Source organism: Dermochelys coriacea, chromosome 2 (assembly GCF_009764565.3).
Source record: "Dermochelys coriacea isolate rDerCor1 chromosome 2, rDerCor1.pri.v4, whole genome shotgun sequence".
Taxonomy (NCBI): domain Eukaryota; kingdom Metazoa; phylum Chordata; order Testudines; family Dermochelyidae; genus Dermochelys; species Dermochelys coriacea.
In genome coordinates, this window is record NC_050069.1 from 22,354,891 (window position 1) to 22,378,247 (window position 23,357).

The 23,357-nt window shown below is 39.6% G+C and overlaps 1 protein-coding gene across 1 annotated transcript in view; it reads left to right on the forward strand.

Annotated features, from left to right (window-relative positions):
- Positions 1 to 23,357, forward strand: part of TMEM65 (transmembrane protein 65) — a 56,372-nt gene that overhangs the window by 7,859 nt on the left and 25,156 nt on the right. The window contains 1 exon segment of the mRNA XM_043507374.1: positions 1,719 to 1,799. Coding sequence (XP_043363309.1) covers positions 1,719 to 1,799 — 81 coding nt within the window.

Genomic DNA, 23,357 nt, shown 5'->3' on the forward strand with positions numbered 1-23,357 from the left:
TAATAAACAATGCTTTTTTGGTAAAAGAGAATGTGGGTATATAATACATGCAAACCAGCCCAACCAGGGGACATTCAGAGTTAAGTCTTGCTTTATTTGCATTGGTACAATACTTGGCGTGAGGAAAAAATGTATTTTATTGTCAGAATCACGACTCTATGTTCATCCACAAAATTGTCACAGCAGCTTTTGAGTCAAAGTATTCAATGAAGCAAGTTGCTGTGCAAAGCAGATTTGGCGTTGTTGGTCTGCCCCAGCCACACCCCTTTCTGATGGCTGGAACTGTGGATTCTGCCTTGTTCAGATTGGCACTCTATTATGGCGTTTAGCCAGGGAGAACTGAATACCCAATTGGGCTTAAAAACTCCACAGGTAACTGTATTAGTATATAGAGGCCAGGGTCAGACCTCTCTCATCAGTGAACACAACAACTACCCCACCAAGTAAATAGGGTCAAAAGTTGGATTTCTTCACTCTCCTATTCCCTAGATGAAATTATTCTGCCTTGTAAAAAATAGTCTGGATGAAGCTTCATGCTAATCTTTGCCCTCCGCAAATGTGGATGGCACTAAGGTTATAGGACCTCTTGTAGCCTGCAAAACAATCAGCACCAGATGCAGGTGGAGAAGAGAGAAAAGACTGAAGACTAGGAATTTCTTTGGATACCTTGGTTATGAGCCTTCTGAGCTGAGAACTTGAAAAATATTAATCTACAAAGTTAAAAAAGCTTTAACATGTACTGCTCTCGAGGAGCTGAAAAACTTTGTTTCTAGTGGCATAACTACCTTTGGTTGCACTACAGAGCTGCACAACTCAGCAGTTCTTCATCTAGTTTTCTTTATTCCTTTATTCCTCTACATATTTAAACTTTATCTAAAAAAATACACAACGCTATGTCAATCCAAGAATAAAATTGCAAATTTAAATAGTTGGGAAACTCAATTTTAAATTTCTCATGGTGGTAAGATAACATTCCTATTACACATGTAGTATTTTTGCTAGATTAAATGTTTACTTTAATATGCCATATGGTCAAGTTAAAATTGCTTTGAGAAATTTAACTTTAATTTCCTGACTTGTTTTGTGTTTAAACTTTCAAACCTAACATTGTGTTGATTTTGTTTAGGACTTGATCCTGGTTCCATGTGTATAACCTGTGAAAACAGGAGCTTCTTATAGAAAGGGTGAGGCTGTTGATATATTATTAGAGTACCAAAAGTGGGATAGGGTTTAATAGCCTAAATTACAAAGGAAGCATTTAATCATTTAAAACAGAATTAGCCTGAAATTTATCTCAGAAAATGTCTAAACATATAGCTGTCCATTTTCACACTAGATTCAGCAACAAACTATTCAGTGCAATTTAACTCGTTTTATGACTGTCACCAGATTTCGCTTTGTCCTCCATCCTGCAGTGTTCTGTGTGTATGTTTTTATGAAGACCACTTCTTTAATTTGATATGGCATCTATTTCTCTATTCTCAATAGTTCTCTAGAAATTCTCAGAGCCTGATGCTACAGACTTTGTCATGAAAACATCTTATTAAAGACACTGGTGCTGCAATTAGTGGGAGTTTTGTTTATAGGATTAGGTCTCTCTATCACTTATAAAGGCCCTATCCTTTCTGGCAGGTAAATTATGGTAGCTGGAATGGTTTTAAATAATATAAGCTACTAGAGAATGACTTGTTCCTGTTTTTGCTTTTTAAAATGTTTAGCATCCAGATACCCAAAACCACTGGTACCCTTTGAGAAGGCAACGAAGCGGGTAACATCACCAGAGTCAACTAGTACTTTTGGTATGGTAAAATCTCTTTTATGTTTGCTGGCTTTATGCAGCACAAAAAATGTAGGAAATTACCAGTTTGACATACTTCTGCTTGCTTGTTTTGAAGCAGTTGGCATGTTTTGTTAGCAGAAATAAAGTTGGCAGTTCTGTTTATAATTCAAGAATGTCAGCTAAGTCCAAAAATTATTATGGGAATGTTTTTAGCTCAATTGTAGAAAGTTGTTCTTTTCCTTCTTCTTGTGGAGAGGCTTATGATCTATATCATAACTTTTAGTTAATGCTGAAATAGGCATGCTTCTTTGAAATAGCTTTGTTCACTCAGTAAACATTGGCAACATGTACCTTACACCATCAGTATCTCTTTGCTAGGAAAGAGCTACATCTGATGCACTAAATATTCAGTACCCTGGTACTGAAGTATTTTCACCACTAAAAATATTGTTTTGTTTTGTTTTTTTTTACAAAAACCAAAGCAGTAATTTTTGTTCATAGGTGAAATGAAATGGAATATTCTAATTTAGATTTAGGCCAAAATTTTCAAAATTGTGCATGTGCAATTTTGCATATCTATTTTGTGCCAAGTTACTTCATAAATTATGCTTGCACACTTTTACATGCATGTCTTTACAAATTTGAGCCTTAAGGCCTGTCCTGCAGATGCTTACTTGTGTTTTAACTTCAAATGCATGAATAGTCATGTTGAAGTTAATGGGATTACTTACTTACATACATAAAGTTCAGTATATTGTTAATCATAGAATAGAATATCAGGGTTGGAAGGGACCTCAGGAGGTCATCTAGTCCAACCCCCTGCTCAAAGCAGGACCAATCCCCAATTTTTGCCCCATATCCCTAAATGGCCCCGCTCAAGGATTGAACTCACAACCCTGGGGTTAGCAGGCCAATGCTCAAACCACTGAGCTATCCCTCCTCCCATCAGTATATACACAAGTGTTTGCAGGAGCGGGGTCTAAGTTTGAAAATTTATGTAAAAGTAGTAATCTTATATCTGTAAAAGGAAGACATTTATACCTGTAAGAAGTTAAATTTTTAACTAACTTTTCTAGAGGAAAATATGCTACTTTTTGATATAATAGGACTTTTAGAGGAGATCAACATTCTGCTAACACTAAATGTGTAGTTTGATTTTTACAGTTCACATTACTATCCTAGTTAAAAACACTTTAGCAGCCATAAGCGGTATTCAGAGTGTGCATATGCTTAGTTCCATTATTTTCTCCATCGGGGCTTAGTTCTGGTGTCTTCTAGTTGTCTTCTAAATTAAAAGAAAATAAAATGTGGTGTTTTACTTAAGCAAGGAGAATAGTTTATCCTGAATTGCCAGCTCTTAGCCACTGCTGATCTTATTTAGCCAGAGTGAAGACATAGTCTGTTTCCTTTGGAATTTACATTATAAAAAGACAAAGACCATGGAATACAGATAGATACGGTATAGAAACAGAGACGTCAGGGCAACTGTCACAAATCTTAAGTTAGTTCCATTTTAAAAAATATATAGAAATGGCTAGATGAAGAGAGTTGGAGATAGCTTGTTTTTAAAAATATCATGGAACACTTTTTGTTGTTTGAAATGATCTTCTTTTAGTTTACTCTTATTCTGTGTGAAATTTTCCTTCATAACAAATAGCATGCTTGCTTGAGTCTTGGGACGTACTAACAACGCTTGCAATTAAATTCGTCCTTTCATTTCTGACGGCTTTTTGAATTTTCAGTTTTTGTCCCATGTGAACCATATTTACTTGGTTTTAAAGGCAGAAGTTCAGAAAAATGTTTTATCCAATGGATGTGATTTTTTTCATGCAAAACTCAGTACTATATGAAAGAAGTTAAAGGTACTTCTGCAGTGTTCATTGCAATATGTCTATCTAAAGAATAAAGTGTCAGTTTTTTAATATATAGCCCAGATTTTGCTAAACTTTAGCAGAGTTATGGCACGTCAGCATTTGCTGTTTCTCTTCTTTCTAGTTTATTAAATGGTGTTTCCTCAGCCTGTCTGCCATTTTCCATTCATCTCAGATAGTTTTACATTCTATTCTGTTCTTCCTTCCCCCTCTCCCCTTCCTGCTGGTAATAGCTCATCTTAAGTGATCACTCTCCTTACAGTGTGTATGATAAAACCCATTGTTTCATGTTCTCTGTGTGTGTATATAAATCTCCCCACTGTATTTTCCACTGAATGCATCTGATGAAGTGAGCTGTAACTCACGAAAGCTTATGCTCAAATAAATTTTAGTCTCTAAGGTGCCACAAGTACTCCTTTTCATTCTGTTCTTTGGATTCCTTTGGAAGACTTGTTTGAATTATTCATTTTGTACTTCTTGTTTTTAAATTGGCGAGGATAGATGTTTGTTGTGCCTTGGAGAAGGACGCACTAAGGAAAGGCACTCTATTTGTAAGTCCTTTAAAAAGAGGAACCAGATGGCTAGAGACTTAAGATTGAATCAGCGCCTTCTCGAGCAGGCTATGAAGCCTACCTGGACGCTGGGGACCACTTTGGAAAGTCAGGCCCCTCAAAGAGCACCAGGGCTGGGACTTCTCAGCCAAGCTTAAATTTCTCATGTAGAAGGAGGAGGAACCATTGGGCTATCTGAGAAAAAACCTCATAAGACAGCCCCGGGCCATTCCAGAGGTCGGACTTGACTTCTCTGCCTAAGAATAGTACTGAGCAGCACTGAGAATCTCCAGTATACCGGTGAGAGTGGGACTATCAACATGCTCTCCAGTACTGAGGTGGGAGCAGAGAGGGCCTGTATTGTTGACTCAGTACTGCCTTAGGTGCCCATTGAGATTGTCGGTCTCCTCCTTGACTGTATATCAGGCAGCAGCAGATTTTCTGTGCCTTTCTGCCCGACTCGCCGCTCATTCAGGACTAGTCGACTACAGTGCTATCATCCTTGGCATCCTCAGATCCCTTTGGTTTGATGACAAACTTACTGTTGTTGCTGATGCCATCCTTCGTACTGCAGTTTATCTTGGTGCAGGGTTGTTGTTGACTTTCTGCTTTGCATGAAGAGCATCGTTGACATGCATACAATCTTTGGTACTGGTGCTCTCTACAGTGCAGCCTGCATCCGCTGTCCTTGGACTATCTTCGTTTTTGGTACCAATGCCTCTTCTGGAATCCAGTGTGAGGTTGAGGCCAGTACCAATATCCAAGGTCCTGTTGACTGTTCCTTTGGTACCAATGGCATCATGGGGTTGAGCTATGGATGATGCTGGATGTTTAGTGGCCCCGTCCAGTGACCCCACCAACACCGTCAAGCTATTTGGAGGGATCCTCACAGTCAAGCTCCCTCCCCTTTCCCATCGCTCTCAATCTCAAAGGTTATCGAGACACAGTAGGAATCACAGTCGGTAATGGGATTGGTACCGTTCCTGCAGTAGAGACATGAGACCTTGGCCTAGTTCTTTCTGGTTGACGATGCCTCTGTGGAAGTCCTTTGTTTGGAGAAATGCTGGTTGTCTGTACACTGTAGGGTGAATTCACCTGTACCTACAACGGGCTCCCTGCCAGAACCACCAGGCCTGCAGCCATCGGCTCCCTCTCCATCTATCCTGAACCGTTATGGCAGTCAGATGTCATTCCTAAAGGGATTCCATTGGTCCCAACTATATTTTTCTCCTCATCGCCAAATGACATAGGAGTACTGAGTCTTCAGTGCTGGATGCCTTCAGATTGTTTCATGATCTGCTTAGTTGCATGGCATCAGCCTTAGGAATTCAGGCTGAGTTTGTACAGGAAAACACCTACACATTGGTGGCTATTCTCCTGCCATGGATTCCTTGGATAGTTGCTCTCCCTATAAACAAAGCAATACAAGAGCCTGGTAAATCCCTGTGGAATGCCCTTGCTTTGTTAATGCACACAGCAAAGCTTGCTGTCAGAAGATACTGTGTGTCAGTGTAGGGCTTTGAGTCTATTTTCTCTCATCCAGCTCCGAATTCTCTGATTGAGATAGTGGCAAATGAGAAAGTAAGACAGGTAAGATATAAATCGGTGCCCATAGAAAGAGTCCAAAAGGCTAGATTTGATGGGGAGAAAGATCTGCTTGACTCCCACTTTTTGCAGATGCACATGACAAACAAGCAAGCTGTGTTATCAAAAAATAATTTTGTGAACTGGGATGCTATGTCCAATTTTGTAGACAAGTTACCAGAATCTTCCAGGCAGGAGTTCAAAGTCTTTATTATAGAAGGCCATTTAGTGGCCAAGACATTCTTACAGTCAGCCTTGGATGTAGTTGGTGCTTCATCCAGGCTCAGGGCCTTGGCCGTAACAATGAGAAGAATCTCATAGTTACAAAACTCTGGCATAGCTCCTGAGATCCAGCAAACCATAGAGTACTTGCCATTTGGTTGCTTCCTATTCTTGAAGAAAACTGAGGAGAGATTACATTCTTTTAAGGTCTCCTGGTCTCCCTATGCTCATTGGGGACTTATACCCAGGCTACAAAGAGATGTCATTTTGGGAACCAACAGCAATATCATCCTCGGTGATATTTCCAGCAGTCCTTCTACCCTGTAAGGCATCAAGATTTCCCCAGAAAAGGGTACAAATCATGGAGAAGGAAACCTTTTGGGTCTAGTTTTTTCTCAAATGGCCCATCCTCTTCCTTTTTTGGCTAGACACATTGTTTGGGCATTTTGAGAGCAGTGCCTCAGTTGTCAGTGTCGTATCCATGCCCTACCTATGTGGGGTCAGGCTGTCTCACTTCTACGGTGCTTGGGGGACAGTAACTATGGAGAGATGGGTCTTGAGCACCGTGAGATTGGGTTATATCATTCAGTTCCTTTCCATTTTCCCCACTCCCGTCCTACTACCCTATCTGTCTTCAGGGATCTCTCTCAGAACTCACTGCTGTTACATCAGGTATGAACCCTGTGTACTCTGGGGGCTGTTGAGGAGGTTCCTCATCACCTTCACGGAAAGAGATTTTACTCCTGGTACTTCCTAATCCCCAAAGCCAAAGGGGGGGAATGAGACCTATCCTTGATCTCTGTGCTCTCAAGACACACAAAGTACATTAGATTTTGCCTGGGTACTCCGGTTATCATTCTCTTGGCTTTGAATCATGACCTGTTTGCTGCCCTCGACCTCCAGGATGCTTATTTTCACATGGCAATTTTCCCAGGCCACAGGAAGTTCCTCAGATTCCTCATTGCTGGCCACCACTACAGTATATGGTCCCCTTTAGCTTATCAGCCGCCATCATGGGTTTTTACCTAAATGCGTGGAGGGTCTGGTGGGTTTCCTCAGGAGGAGGGGACTTCATATCTTCCTGCACCTGGATGATATGCTACTCTGAGACTATCCAAGGAACAGGTCCTTAGTCTTGTCAACTTTTCACGCTAGACCTTTTTGATCATCTAGGTCTGTTCTTAAAAGGGCAAATCAACTTTGTACCCAACTCAGAAAATTATGTTCATTGAAGCCTTATAGATTCTATGAATTCGAGGGCCTTTCTTCCATCTGAAAAGTTCCAGACAATTCAGCAACTTCATTGGTATCTCCAGTTGCACCCTTTGACCATGATCTCAGTATGCTTGAGGATACTGGGCCATATGGCCGTATGCACATACATAATGCAATATGTGAGGTTGCGCCTTTGCTCTCTTCAGTGGTGGCTGAAGTTAGTCTATCGCTAAAGTTCCAGACATGGGGCACCCTTGTCGAGGTGCCTCCAGAAATACTTCACTCTTTACAATGGTGGATGGAATACAACAATGTGTATCAGGGAGTCCCCTTTTCCTGCCCTCCATCAATCAAAGCAGTGATTACCGAATGCCTGTGCAATAGGCTGGGGAGTGCATCTAGGAACATTAAAAATTAGGGGCTTGTGTTCCGAAGAGGCTCCCTCTCCATCAGCCTGCTGAAACTTTGGGGGATATACAATGCCTGTCGGGTTTTTCAGGATCACATACCTACTCACTTAACATCATGGCCAGACATGTTAAAAGGCCAGGCTGTATCTATCCAGCAGTTATCTAAATCTAATTGCATTAACACGAATTAGAAATAATCCAGTTTAGATCCTTGGGTGCAAATTAGGGTTTATTCCAGTAGAGCTCAGGCAGCTTCTCTAGCTTCCCTGAGAAGTGTATCTGTTTCTGAGATTTATAAAGTGGTAATGTGGGGATTAGTCCATATCTTTACGAGACGTTATTCCTTGGTTGAGGTGTTGAGATCTGGTGGTGGTTATTGCAGAGCTGGATGGCAATGCTTATATAAATTGACTCTGAGCACCCTCCTCATACACATCAAATTACTGATTGTGAGTCACCAGAAGTGGAATATACATATGGACAATTGCTCCAAGAAGAAAACTGTTACTTAGCCTACAATAACTGTTTGTTTTTTTTGTTTGTTTTTGAGATGCTGTCCATATGTATTCCATGACCTTTATCACACCTGCATTCTGTATTGGCAAAGAAAACTGAGAAGCGATTGGGACCGCTTTCCGCTCAGTACGGGAGCATGAGGGCACAGCTTGAGTGGATGCTGTTGACTAAAAGATTCCAGTTGCAAATGCATGGGGCGCATGTGCACCAGAAGTGGAATACATACAGACAACACAACTTGAAGAACCACAGTTACTAAAGAGTAAATAAAGGGGGTTTAAAATTTGCTACAAAAATACAACATATTTGTTATGGATTTTAGTGTCATGAGAGCTACTTTCTTCATGGTTGCATACTTTATTTTATTAGGCTTCACTCCTCTCAAGGAGCCAAGGAAATTGTTTTAAATACTTCTGTATGACCATATTCTATGGAACATATAAAATAGGCTATCTATGAACCTGTATAATTTTAAGACTAAAAGAAAGAGATTGCATATCAAAGCTGGCTTCCAATAGGCTGGCCTTTAAAATTAAATTTTCAAAGAATATTCAAAGTGTGGCTCTGCACTGAATAATGAAATGACATCTTCTGACTTGATAAGTTTCCAGTTTGCGTTTAGAGTAATATTTTCTTCCCTTAGTGACAAATATAAGATTTATTCCTGATACTCAAGGGCTATGAGAGAGAAAGAGAGAGAGAATAGAAGCCAGCTCCTTCTTATAAAGCATCAAAAGAATTGTTAACTAATTTCCAATTGCCATGCCAAAATTTGCCCTCTTATTTGTGTGAACCCCATATATACCACAGAAGCTTAATGATGCAGAAAGAAAAACTTGATTTTTCAGAGTCCAGGTTGTCTGCAGCACTGTTTGTTTAAAACTAGCAGATGTGCTCTGGCTTTGGAGACATGAAAATGGAAGCATATGATGCCACTGTAGTTAGTTGTCATAGTGAAACCATGCATTAAGAACATACGTTGTCAAGGTTCCTTCCCCACTCTGAACTCTAGGGTACAGATGTGGGGACCTGCATGAAAAACCCCATAAGCTTATTTTTACCAGCTTAGGTTAAAACTTCCCCAAGATACAAACTATTTTACCTTTTGTCCCTGGACTTCATTGCTGCCACCACCAAGCGTCTAACAAATATAACAGGGAAAGAGCCCACTTGAAAACGTCTTTCTCCCCCAAAATCATCCCCAAACCCCACACCCGCTTTCCTGGGAAGGCTTGATAAAAATCCTCACCAATTTGCATAGGTGAACACAGACCCAAACCCTTGGATCTTAAGAAAAATGAAAAAGCAATCAGGTTCTTAAAAAAGAATTTTAATTAAAGAAAAAGTAAAAGAATCACCTCTGTAAAATCAGGAAGGTAAGTATCTTACATGGTAATCAGATTCAAAACATAGAGAATCCCTGTAGGCTAAACCTTAAGTTACAAAAAGACACAAAAACAGGAATATACATTCCATTCAGCACAACTTATCTTATTAGCCATTTAAACAAAACAGAATCTAACGGATATCTAACTAGATTGCTTACTGACTTTTTACAGGAGTTCTGACTTGCATTCCTGCTCTGATCCCGGCAAAAGCAACACACAGACAGAGAGAAGCCTTTGTTTCCCCCTCTCCAGCTTTGAAAATATCTTGTCTCCTCATTGGTTATTTTGGTCAGGTGCCAGCGAGGTTGTCTTAGCTTCTTAACCCTTTTCAGGTGAAAGGGTTTTTCCTCTGGCCAGGAGGGATTTAAAGGTGTTTACCCTTCCATTTACATTTATGACATATGTCTTCGGAACTGAAAGGCCATCAGGCCAAACCTGACCTTAAAAAAACAAACAAACCCCCACCCCATTAATCTACCTTCCAGCTTTCTCAGCCTACCCTTTTAATTGCTTTCTTTCCCAAAATAAATCTAGGATCTCGAACTCATCAGTGCTGTTTGATTCAGATATCTTTCTTGGTAAGTTCTTCACCATATGCTCATCCTCTATTTCTAGCTATTGTTTGAGTTTCCTATTCTGTTTCCAGTTTTTTACCTTTTTGACTGTAATTTTATTGATTGTCTTACTGTGATTAAATAACACCTGCTAACCCCTTTCAAAATTTGGGAAACCTTTAATCACAGTGAAGTTCATGATTTCTCCTGGTTGAATTATGACAAATTCCTTTTAGACTGCTTAGATTTATTTGCCCTTCTCTGTCTCCTCTCCAAATTAGTATTCTGTCATGTAATACATACACACACACTCGATTCCAGATACATTACTTGTGAGTCTATCAACAGTGTCTTCTCTATCTTTGTATTTTGTAAATCTAATAGCCCCCCTCCCCCCGCTACACACTGGTATATGGTGATTTAATACTATATTTGCACAGTAACCCCAAATACTTTCCCTGAGCACAGCATTGGATGCCTGTTCCGTTTTGTGCATGTCACCTAAAATGATCCATGCTCTCAGACCAGTATGGTATTTTCCCACATTGATCTTTGCAGATTGCTGTAGCCAGGACAGCAGGAATGGCAGGAGAGTCTAGTTGTCCCAGGCACTTGCCTAGTATTTTGGACAGATATATACTTGGTGTGGCTAATTGTTCACATCTTTGATGCTACATTTACTGTGTTTTAGGGTGCTAGTTCAATCAAAACGACCACAGGTATGTCTCTTTGAGCTGGGACTTCTACCTCAGGTAGAAGTGTAGACCTACCCTTAGTATTTTGATACATGATTGGAGTAGAGGACTGGGACTTGAGAATTCTGGTTTCTGTTCCCAGCATTGCCATCTACTTGGTGCAACCAGAGGCAAGATAATTGTAGTGCCTCAGTTTCTCTCATAATTTGCCTCAAGGGAAAATTGAAAAGCATTTTGAAACCTTCAAATTAAACATATAAAATTCAAAGCATACTTACTCATGTGCAGAAGTCAGGTTTCTGGATACAAGTGGTGGAGTACTTTATTCTAACTTTGTCTACAATCTGAATAGCTGGCTTTCTGCTAAATGACTAGTAGTTAAATAGTTAACATCAATGCTAGACTCATCAGTTTTCAGCATTCCTACTCAGCTGATCTAAATGGGGCAGTTTTCACCTATCTTTCAGCAGTGATGTAGTTTGTCCAGTAGGTTTAACTCTATTATTGGCCTATTGTTTTTGATCTATCTGCAGATTTGGTAACATGCCCTACATAACTGTGTGCTGGCAGAGCCAGACCTTTAATCTGAGATGGGTATTTGTATTCCAATATGAAGTTTGTTTGTAATGTAAGGGTCTACCACAGCTCTATAACTGAGGCAATCACATTACAGCCTAGGTCATGAAGAATTGTCTTGTCCAAACTACAAACAGAAATCCTTATTTGAACAGTGATGTTTCTAAGCGTGTGCTGATATAGTTATTACTGCAGTGTGGATTGGGCCTGAAACAACACTACCTCTTCGTAATCGGATGGTCATTTTTGTGGCCATAGGGACTTAAAATTAAAAACAAAAACCTACATATTTTTTTTTGCTTGTTTAGATTATCCAGTTCCAATTTATTTGCATATTTAAAACAACCCTTGTCTCTTGCTGCTTTACATCCAGTAGAGCTGTCTCTACACTACAGCTTATGTCGGCATAATTTGTCACTCACGGATGTGAATGAGTGAACAATGAGTGTCCTACGTTATGCTGTCGTAAGTGCCAGTGTGGACAGCGCTATGTTGGTGGCAGGGCTTTGCTAGCTAGCATAGCATAGCTATTGCCTCTCATGAAGAGAGCTTTTCCATCGTCATAGAACAGTAATTCTCAACCTGTGGCTCACAGGCCACTTGCGGCCCAATCAGCACACAGCTGCAGCCCAGTGACGTCCTCAGTGCCATACAGGTAGTGTATATATATTGTGTGGATGTGGCTTGCATAACACATAGAGAGCTGCATATGTGATCCACAGTGGTAAACAGGCTGAGAATCACTGGCATAGAGTGTCTTCACCAGACGTACTGCAGCGGTCGGTGCAGCTGCAGTGCTGAATGTGTAGACAAGCCCTAGTTTAGGTTCACTTTTATAGCTTTTTGGCTATACTCAAAAATATAAATATCCCATCTGCTATTGAATGCCAGCCAGCTTTCTTTAATTCATTTAAAAAAACGTATGCATGTAAATCTTTAATAAATCTTTATCTGAAATGTGTACGTTAGAATATGTTTTAATGACTGGACTTGCTGAAGCTGTTCTGCTGTGTATAAATAGTCGGTTATTGAAGCAAGGACTTCAGTGTGGGTCTCCCACATGCCAGGTGAGTACCCTAACCATCAGGCTGTAGTCATTTTGATTCTTTCCCTGGCTCAGTGACTATCCTGGATTGATTATGAATTGCCATCGTGATTGACAAGGGCTAATCATTGCACCAGGGAAAGAGTGAAAATGAGTATAGCCTGTTGCCTTCATTTTGACGTTACAGTCAAGCTGTTTAGAATAGCTCATGACCATGAGTGCCAACCTCAGGGCAGACTTCCAAGGAACAGGGCACAAACCACAAATTGGTTATATATTCTATAATAAGATTTCATCAACCAAGTAACAAGTGTGATCTCGTAAAGCAGTGCCTCTCAACCTTTCCAGACTACTGTACCCCTTTTGGGAGTCTGATTTTGTCTTGCATACCCATTTCACCTCACTTAAAAACTATTAGTTTACAAAGTCAGACATAAAATACAAAAGTGTCATGGCACACTGTTACTCAAGAATTGCTTACTTTCTCATTTTTACTATATAATTATAAAATCAATTGGAATATAAATACTGTACTTATATTTCAGTATATAGTACATAGAGCAATATAAACAAGTCATTGTATGAAATTTTAGTTTGTATTGACTTCGCTAGTGCTTTTTTTGTAGCCTGTTGTAAAACTAGCAAATATCTAGATGAGTTGATGTTCCCTCTGGAACACCTCTGTGTACCCCCAGGGGTTCATGTACCCCTGGTTGAGAACAGCTGTCTTAAAGCACTATAACAGCCTTTACATGGGCTCACAGATGAGTCCCTCTGGCACTCAGGTCTATCTTGCCCCCAGGCAAGCCTGCCTTTTGTGATAAATGGTCCCTTGCACCAAAAATCACAATATTCAGGTTCCCCCAGTCCCAAAGGATCAGTCACTTATCCCAGGTCACTTGTACTTCTGATCTCAAACCAAAGGCAATGTTTGTAGCCAATCGTATAATACTAACTAAAGATTTATTAACTAAGAAAAAGAAATGAGTTATTTCCAAAGTAAAGCAGGTAACTATACACACACACATGAGAGAGTCTTAGGTTCCAAAAGGTAATAGTAGCTGCTGAAATATGGAAGATCTATATGTCTTGTGGGGCTAAGCCAAGCAGCTTGGGGATCCCTTATTTGTGCTTAGAAATATTGCCTTTTCTGAATTCCAAGCAGCACAGTGACAACAGTTTTTCTTAACAGGGATTTTTATCCATTTCCCCCAGACCTTAAGCTGATGGGAGGAGAGTTTGTCCATGTCTCTCTTTCATGGGTTTGGGGAGAAGCGATCAACAAATTGTCCACCGAAGTCCCACAGTTAGTTGTCTGACATCTATAGGCCTTCTTTCATTGGGGAAAAGATGTCACTTCTTGTAGTAAACTAGCATTTCATACTTGGTAATGATTCTCCCCTGATTGTGGGGGTTTATAGTCTTAGCAAACATTTTGATAGATACAGAGCAAACACTTAAATGTTACCGTATAACCTGGAAATCCTGGACTCCCCATCATCTCAGGCATTGGCACCCTGACAGCAGGATTGTCTGGCTATGTAGACTCCCTCCTCAGGCCCTACGTTACCAGCACTCCCAGCTATCTTCGAGACACCACTGACTTCCTGAGGAAACTACAATCCATTGGTGATCTTCCTAAAAACACCATCCTAGCCACTATGGATGTAGAAGCCCTCTCCACCAACATTCTACACAAAGATGGACTACAAGCCGTCAGGAACAGTATCCCCAATAATGTCACGGCTAACCTGGTGGCTGAACTTTGTGACTTTGTCCTCATCCATAACTATTTCACATTTGGGGACAACGTATACCTTCAAATCAGCAGCACTGCAATGGGTACTGGCATGGCCCCACAGTATGCCAACATTTTTATGGCTGACTTAGAACAACGCTTCCTCAGCTCTCATCCCCTAATGCCTCTACTCTGCTTGGACTACATTGATGACATCTTCATCATCTGGACCCATGGAAAAGAAGCCCTTGAGGAATTCCACCATGATTTCAACAACTTCCATCCCATCATCAACCTCAGCCTGGACCAGTCCACACAAGAGATCCACTTCCTGGACACTACGGTGCTAATAAGCAATGGTCACATAAACACCACCCTATATCGGAAACCTACTGAACGCTATTCCTACCTACATGCCTCTAGCTTTCATCCAGATCATACCACACGATCCATTGTCTACAGCCAAGCTCTACGATATAACCGCATTTGCTCCAATCCCTCAGACAGAGACAAACACCTACAAGATCTCTATCATGCATTCCTACAACTACAATACCCACCTGCTGAAGTGAAGAAACAGATCGACAGAGCCAGAAGAGTACCCAGAAGTCACCTACTACAGGACAGGCCCAACAAAGAAAATAACAGAACACCATTAGCCATCACCTTCAGCCCCCAACTAAAACCTCTCCAACGCATCATCAAGGATCTACAACCCATCCTGAAGGACGACCCATCACTCTCACAGATCTTGGGAGATAGGCCAGTCCTTGCTTACAGACAGCCCCCCAATCTGAAGCAAGTACTCACCAGCAACCACACACCACACAACAGAACCACTAACCCAGGAACCTATTCTTGCAACAAAGCCCATTGCCAACTCTGTCCACATATCTATTCAGGGGACACCATCATAGGGCCTAATCACATCAGCCACACTATCAGAGGCTCGTTCACCTGCGCATCTACCAATGTGATATATGCCATCATGTGCCAGCAATGCCCCTCTGCCATGTACATTGGTCAAACTGGACAGTCTCTACGTAAAAGAATGAATGGACACAAATCAGACGTCAAGAATTATAACATTCAAAAACCAGTCGGAGAACACTTCAATCTCTCTGGTCACTCGATTACGGACCTGAGAATGGCTATCCTTCAACAAAAAAGCTTCAGAAACAGACTCCAACGAGAGACTGCTGAATTGGAATTAATTTGCAAACTGGATACAATTAACTTAGGCTTGAATAGAGACTGGGAATGGATGAGTCATTACACAAAGTAAAACTATTTCCCCATGTTATTTCTCCCCCCCACCCCACCCCCCACTGTTCCTCGGATATTCTTGTTAACTGCTGGAATTAGCCTACCTTGCTTGTCACCATGAAAGGTTTTCCTCCTTTCCCCCCCCCTGCTGCTGGTGATGGCTTATCTTAAGTGATCACTCTCCTTACAGTGTGTATGATAAACCCATTGTTTCATGTTCTCTGTGTGTGTGTATATCAATCTCCCCTCTGTATTTTCCACCAAATGCATCCGATGAAGTGAGCTGTAGCTCATGAAAGCTTATGCTCAAATAAATTTGTTCGTCTCTAAGGTGCCACAAGTACTCCTTTTCTTTTTGCGAATACAGACTAACACGGCTGCTACTCTGAAACCCGTATAACATGGGATACGTATATAAGAAGTAAGATTAATATATGCAGCATCTTACAAGCATTTTATAAAGTCTAAACACATTCTTATAATTTTAACATCTCTTTTAACAATGCTAATACTCAGATGAGCCAGACCGGAACATAGCCAGCTATGCATTTGTCAGTGTTCAGTGAAACCCAGGGCCTTGGCGTGAGCTGGCACCTAGTCTGCCATCTTCACAATTACCATTTTTATTTTTATTTTTTTGGTTTGGTCAAAACAGTTTGCCAAAGTTGACACAAATTTATGAATATTTTTGTGTTGACTGAAACTGATTTTTAAATTTCATCCAGCTCTAATTGCCATATTCTTTAGCATATTTCATGGAGGAAACTTGGCATCTATTATTAATCTTTCCATATTTTATTTTATTTGTTCAATAGCGGGACTAGAGAAGTAAAATGAAATTATATTGTCAAACTATAAAACTTAAAGTGTGGGGGAAACCAATAAAATGGATATCTGCAACAGTGGTGGAGCTCTAAATACCAAACCAGACTGTCAGTGACTTCTTAAGGAAGAAGAATAGAAACTTTTTATAACTGGTCATATGAGTTATGGGGAATGAGAAGAATGTAATCTGGATGAACTGATATATGGGGATGGGAACAAAATAACATGAGGTGAATGTATTGCTGATACTGTATTTTAAATGGACATTGTCAAAGTTGACAAGTCCAAATGTTGAGACTATTAATTTAAATCCTATGTTCTAAATGGATTTTACTTAGACTGGCAAGAGAACGCTTATGCCTCTTATTGGCAAACAAAGAGTTGGCCACAATGATCTGAGCTTTTGTGATGTCAAAGATGGGTTATTCTAACTCTTTACATGAGGAATGAGTGCAGTATTCTCTAACAAGAACAACTAAATACCTAGTCCAAATAGCCACTGAGACCCTATCACCTCAGTACTCTTGCTTATTATAAAACACTGGGTTAATTTCAAGATGTTGGTCCTTCTCTTTGAGGCCCTCCTTGGCACTACACCAAGACCACTGAAAAGAGCTATAAAGGTTGTAGTTTTGAGTATGGAGATCATGTAGTTTGCCTCTTTTATTTGGATGTTTGAGGCATTCTTTCTGCCAAGCATCTTGTAGGAGTTGTGTCTTATATCTAATGATGCCATCTTACAACTAGAGATCCTGGTCTGTGGTTTGGTATGTCTTGGATCATGCTATGTACTAATTCTATTTGGACTGAAGTAGAAAGATAGATGTATTCAAGTCAGCAGGGCCTGATGAAATTCACCCTAGGGTGAATTTCAAGGAACTAACAGAAACAATCTTGGAAGCTTTAGCAATTATCTTTGAGAAATCATGGAGAATGGGTGAAGCTCCAGAGACTGGAGAAGGAAAACATAGTACATATCTTTAAAAAAAGGAACAAAGAGGACCTGGAGAATTATAGACCAGCCAGTTTAACTGCAGTATCTGGAAAGATACTGGAACAAATAATCAAACAGTTTGTAAGCTCCTAAAGTATCATCGGGTTATAAGTAATAGCCAACATGCATTTGTCAAGAACAAATCATGCCCAACAAACCTAATTTCTTTCTTTGATAAGGGTTACTAGCCTAGTGGATATGGATAGGGAGGGGGGAAGCTGTAGACTTGATATTAGTAAGGCTTTTGAGACAGATATGACATTCTCATAAACTAAGGAAACGTGGTTTAGATGAAATTATTCATAAGGTGGGTGCACAACTAATTGAAAGACTATTCAGAGCGCAGTTATCAGTGGCTTGCTATCAAACCAGGGCAACATATCTATTGGTGCCCACAAGAGTCTGGCACTATTCAATGCTTCCATTAATGACTTGGATAATGGAGCAGAAGGTACGCTTATAAAATTTGCTGATGACACTAAGCTGGGAGGGCTTGCTAGGGATATGTGCTAGTACTTTGGAGGACAGGATTAGAATTCAAAAGGACCTTTGTTACCTGGGGTTTTGCTGAACCCAGAGCTCTTGGTAACTTTATTCTGTGAGGTGGTGGCAGTAGGGGCACAGCACTTCCGACTGATAGATAGTTGATGCAAGCAGGCAAACAAAAGTGCTTTCACTTAAAGCATCTACTTTATTTAGTCTCAAGCACTTACATGCCTCCACAACAGGTTAGTAGAGTACCCCAGATTCATATTTATACAGCGTCTTGATGAGGTTTTGAGTGGATTTCTATAGACTTCCGGTGACCAGCTTTCTGTCTGCAGAGGAATTTGAGATGTGTTCAAGTGTCCGATTTCTTAGTATTGCAAAGCTTGTTCATAAAACAACAACAACAAAACTGTAGAAGCTAAGTTAAGTCTGGAGATTTCTAGCCTGTATTGTGGACTTTTTCATCAGTTAACCAGCTGTATCTGACACAGCAATTAACTATTGCCAGACTTTCCATCTTGCAAAACCGCATGCTTTGGAAAATACTCGTCTCAAGAGAGCACGGGGTCATGTTATACTCCTCATGGTGGCTCGCTTCTCACTTCCCCTCCTGACCTGCTAATTGTGCTAAGGCTTCAGAAACAGCCTTGCTAGCTGCTTTCAGCAGTGAGCATAACAATTGGTATTCTAGCCAGCAGTGGTCTAGGCTTGTTACTGGGTTCTGGGATATCAAAAATGTCCCCCTCCTACACCTTGACAAATTGGAGAACTAGTTTGAAATCAGCGTGATGAAAATCAATAAAGATAAATGTGAAGTACTGTTCTTAAGAAGGAAAAATTAAATGCACAACTACAAAAATGGGACGTAACTGTCCAGGCAGTAGTACTGCTGAAAAGGATTTGGGGGGTACTGTGGACTACTAATTGAATATGAGCCAATAATGTGATGCAGTTTCTAAAAAGGCAGTAGTCTGCAGTGTATTAGCAGGAATGTCAAATGCAAGACAAGGGAGGCAGTTGTCCCACTCTACTCGTCAGTGGTGAGCCTCAGCTGGAGTCCTGTGTCCAGTTCTGGGCACCACACTTTCAGAAAGGTGTGGACAAATTGGAGATACTTCAGAGGAGAACGAAAATTTTAAAAGTTTTAGAAAACCTGCCCTGTGAAGAAAGATTGAAAAAAAAAAAAAAACAACAACAACAACAAAAAAACTTGGCATGTTTAGTCTTGAGAAAAGAGATCTGAGGGGGGACCTGATAAGTCTTCAGATATGTTAACTGTTATAAAGAGGTCTGTAATCAGTTCTTACGTCCACTGAATGTAGGTGAAGTAGTGATAGGCTTAATCCGCAGCAAGGGAGATTTAGGTTAGATATCAGGGAAAACTTTTAAACTATAAAAATAGTTAAGCGTGGGATTAGTCTTTCACAGGAGCTTGTGGAATCCCCATCATTGGAGGTTTTAAAGAACAGGTTAGATAAACGTCTGCCAGGGTTTACTTGGTCTTGCCTTAGTGTAGGGGGCTGGAGTAGCTGACCTTTTGAGGGCCATTTATGCCCAGCATTTCTGTTGTTCTGTGATTCTAAAATAAATCTATAAATTTAAGGTACTGAAGTAGAGTTAGACGAGAGAGGGGGAAAAATGCTCCATTGTTTTAGGTGCTAGCATGGGATTTGGGAGAACTGACTTGGATTCCCTGTTCTGCCTCAGACCTCCTTGGTGATCATGGGCAAATCACTAAGTCTCTCTGTGTGTTAGTTCCTCAGCTATAAAATGGGGAATAATAGCACTGACCAACCTCATAGGAAGGTTGTGAGGATGGATATACATATACATATACATTATATAAAAATAACTAAAACAAAAAAAAAGTGAGGGGCTAAGTTACTTTGGTAAGACACATCATGTAGGTACTGAAGATAGAAGTCGGTACCCAAAGCTCTGTACATCCTGTAGTAATATACAACATTTGAATTTTGTGTGTGATTTACAAAAATGTGCAGACTGAGTTTATTAATTTAAGTTTCTTGAAGTATGTTTGGGAACATGACATAATGTAGGTTTCTTCAGGGAAGGAGCCTCATATTAATACATATGTATGAAGTGCCAAGCACACTTTTGTCACTATCGTGCATAAATATAGAAGCTTGTTGCTTTTCCTTGCATAATCACCCTACATGGTGTGACACTGTCTCCTTCTAACATATACGGGTTTGTCTGCTATAGCCTTTTAGTTAAGGAACCTGGTTCTTTATCTTAGCCAGTAGGGGCTCAGGGTTTTAGATCCAGAGGTTTTGGATTCAATCCTCATCACTTATATACACTTATAGTAAATATGGAGTGTCATGTTGTTGTTACCTTAAATGTTTTTGTTCTCATTTTAGCACCTTCTGTGGAGATTGGGCAAAATGTGGTCCAGTAGCACTGAAGGCAGTTCAGTTTAAATATTTATTTTTAAAAATAATCCTCCTTGTATTGTACAATATTTGATATTCAGATGTAAGAGTAGGATTAAGTAAACAGAAACATGGAATAACTGTAGAAGCTTCTCAGATTTTTGAGGGAGGAATGAGGCAGTCTCTCTAGATGTCATTAAAATTCTGTGAGGAAGAGCTCTGTGTATCTTGAAAACATGTCTCTCACCAACAGAAATTGGTCCCATAAAAGATACTACCTCACCCACCTTGTCTCTTGAATATCCTGGGACTGAAATAGCTACAACAATGCTGCATATAAAATTCTCTGCATATTTCCGTTATTTTTGTTAATTGTTCTATGTTTGTCTTTTATCTGAACAGCACCACAAATATGCAGAGAATTTTATGGACGAAAATATCTTTTTCCAGTGGTGATGTGGAGTCGCATTTTCCCATGTTCTGCAAATCATGTGAAGAATTTTCTCGACTTTTTTTTTTTGATGTATCTAAATAGTTAATATAGTACAGCATTTATTTAGGCATTTCGCTAGTCAACATCCTTCCATGGTTTGACTGTCATGACAACTGGAAATCATTTATATTGTGTGCAACAAGTGGCTGAAATTTTTTGTTTCTAGATACTGTCAGCTTGTGTTTTGGCATTTCCTTCCAGAAATATCTGACAACCACTGGAAAAGCAATGAACTTGTTCACTAACCGTTATAGCCTAAGTGTTTTGCTTTATTTCCATCTCATTTTAGGTTTTAGAGATCTTCATGATTTTACTGCCTCATGAGGTTATCCCAGTGAGTAAAATTGACAACTGCTCAGCAGTTATTATATAGAGTCCACCTCCTTCAGGATTCTTAAGTAAGTGTTATCTGGTTTCTGTGCATCTTATCCACCAGTCCAGAATTTTCCCCTAAGCATAGTCCCTTTCCTCTTCATGGATACTCCTATAAAGAAAAGGAGTACTTGTGGCACCTTAGAGACTAACAAATTTATTAGAGCATAAGCTTTCATGAACTACAACTCACTTCGCTCACAAAAGCTTATGCTCTAAATCTGTTAGCCTCTAAGGTGCCACAAGTACTCCTTTTCTTTTTACGGATACAGACTAACACGGCTGCTACTCTGACTCCTATAAAGGATTTTAGGTTAGATTAGATTACCTTTCTGATAGACATGGAAAATACTTTTGGTTCTTTTGTTTTGTGTGTTTAAAGCCCTCACTGTCCTGATTATGATTATCTTGGCAAGTGATTTGCTGGCTTTGCCTTGACAGGCAGGTCGGAGAGAAACTTGTGTTCTGGACTGATGGATCTGAGGCACAGAAACTAACTTCCAGGTAAGAAATTATCCTTCAATCTGTGTATGGTAGGAGTACTAGATTGAGAGTATTAGTACTTTCCTTGACTGTTCATATTATTTCCTCCCCCTTTTCCAGCATCCACTGTTAAACTGATAACAATGTTTCTTTTGTGTTCTGCTTAGGAGGAGACAATTAAAATATGACCAGTACAGTATCTGAAATTATTCTTTCTTACAAAATACCCTGTTTAGACTTTTAACACTTTTACATTGAGACTTGATATTGCCCAGCTGTACCTTACATATTTATGGGAGCATCCATTCCCATATCAAATATCACCAGTAGAAGATTGCAAGATTATAATATTAGAGAGTGATTCTAATTTTTTAAAATAAAATTATAACAAGTTATTACTTGAATTACTAGTAGACGGTGTGTATTTCTTTAAGGCTGCCAGTTTCATTGTATCCTTATTTCTTAATCATTTGGTCACTTGCAAACTAGCATTAGTGCTTCTTTAGTAGACTTGACTAATTTCCTGAATATCCCCGGCTATTATTCACCTAATCATTTTCCTTCTGGATGGAAGGAAAAAAACCTGGATCTAAACTGCTATATATTGCTTGAAGGAGTATAAATCAGCCACAGTCAGCAAATTTTGTCTTTTTGCTGAACTAGGAACATATTGGAAAAACAGTGCTGTGTTAGCGTTCAGATTTATGTCCTTCAAGCTTAATCCTTTTGCAATAAATCTAACTTTGTTTTAAAACAATTTATCAACTATAAACATGTAAAGAACTTAGATTTGAGAAGTTGTTGGGGGGGAAAAAAAACCACTTCCCTAATTGATTGATTTTTTTTTTTTGGCCTCAGTTATTAGGAAATAGAGAATGCCTTACACTTCCACATATACAGGGTATTTCAATGGCTTGCTAGTAAGGTTCTCTTTCCATTTCATTCCTCCTGCTGCAAGACGCAATCTGGTGTCTCCTTCAGTTGTGTGCCTTAGCCAGAAGGTCTGGTGAGAAGCCCTCTCGAGACCTGATGCCAGGGCTGCTTTCATTTTTGAGATACACATACTCCCTATTTGTGAATTGAATTTATAGTATGATGGTAACTCTTAAAACTGAAGCTTCTGCATGAACGTTCTACTGAGGTTCCAGGGGTTACTGGCTTTTTTTTTGTTTTTTAAAAATGGGAAAAATTAAGGACTCTTTGCTTGTTTTTCCTTTAGTATTGATATACAAGGTTTCAATTTGTCCCTTTCTAGTTTAAAAATAATGAAAAATCAAACAAACCACAGCTTGTATCCATTGTGCTTAGCCTTGAAAATTCAAAAGATCAAACGCAACTTTTGTGTATGGATGTACTGTGAAGTGTATTTCAAGTTTTTAATTACATCTAGAATTTTGGTCTTTCAACTGTTGGGGGCTATCTTGCTGATAAAATAGTGACATTAATGTGGTTTCAGTGTTACAAATTTCTGTGCTTTAAAGCCATGCTTTTATACACTACAACAGGGGTCGGCAACCTTTCAGAAGTGGCGTGCCGAGTCGTCATTTATTCACTCTAATTTAAGGTTTTGCGTGCTAGTAAAACATTTTAATATTTTTAGAAAGTCTCTTTCTATAAGTCTATAATATATAACTAAACTATTGTTGTATTTAAAGTAAATAAGGTTTTTAAAATGTTTAAGAACCTTCATTTAAGATCTGCATTTTAATTTAATTTTATCAGTTTAGTGTGATCCTTGGCCTTGCTTTTCCTTGCTGAGTTTTCCAATGTCTGGCACATATTTGGGTACTTTAAGCTGCACATAGGCTTCTGAGAGATCAGTTGTTAAACAGCTCTGAGAGGGACAGAGGATAGATTTCATGTGTGAAAATACCTGTTCACACAGGTATGTGGATCC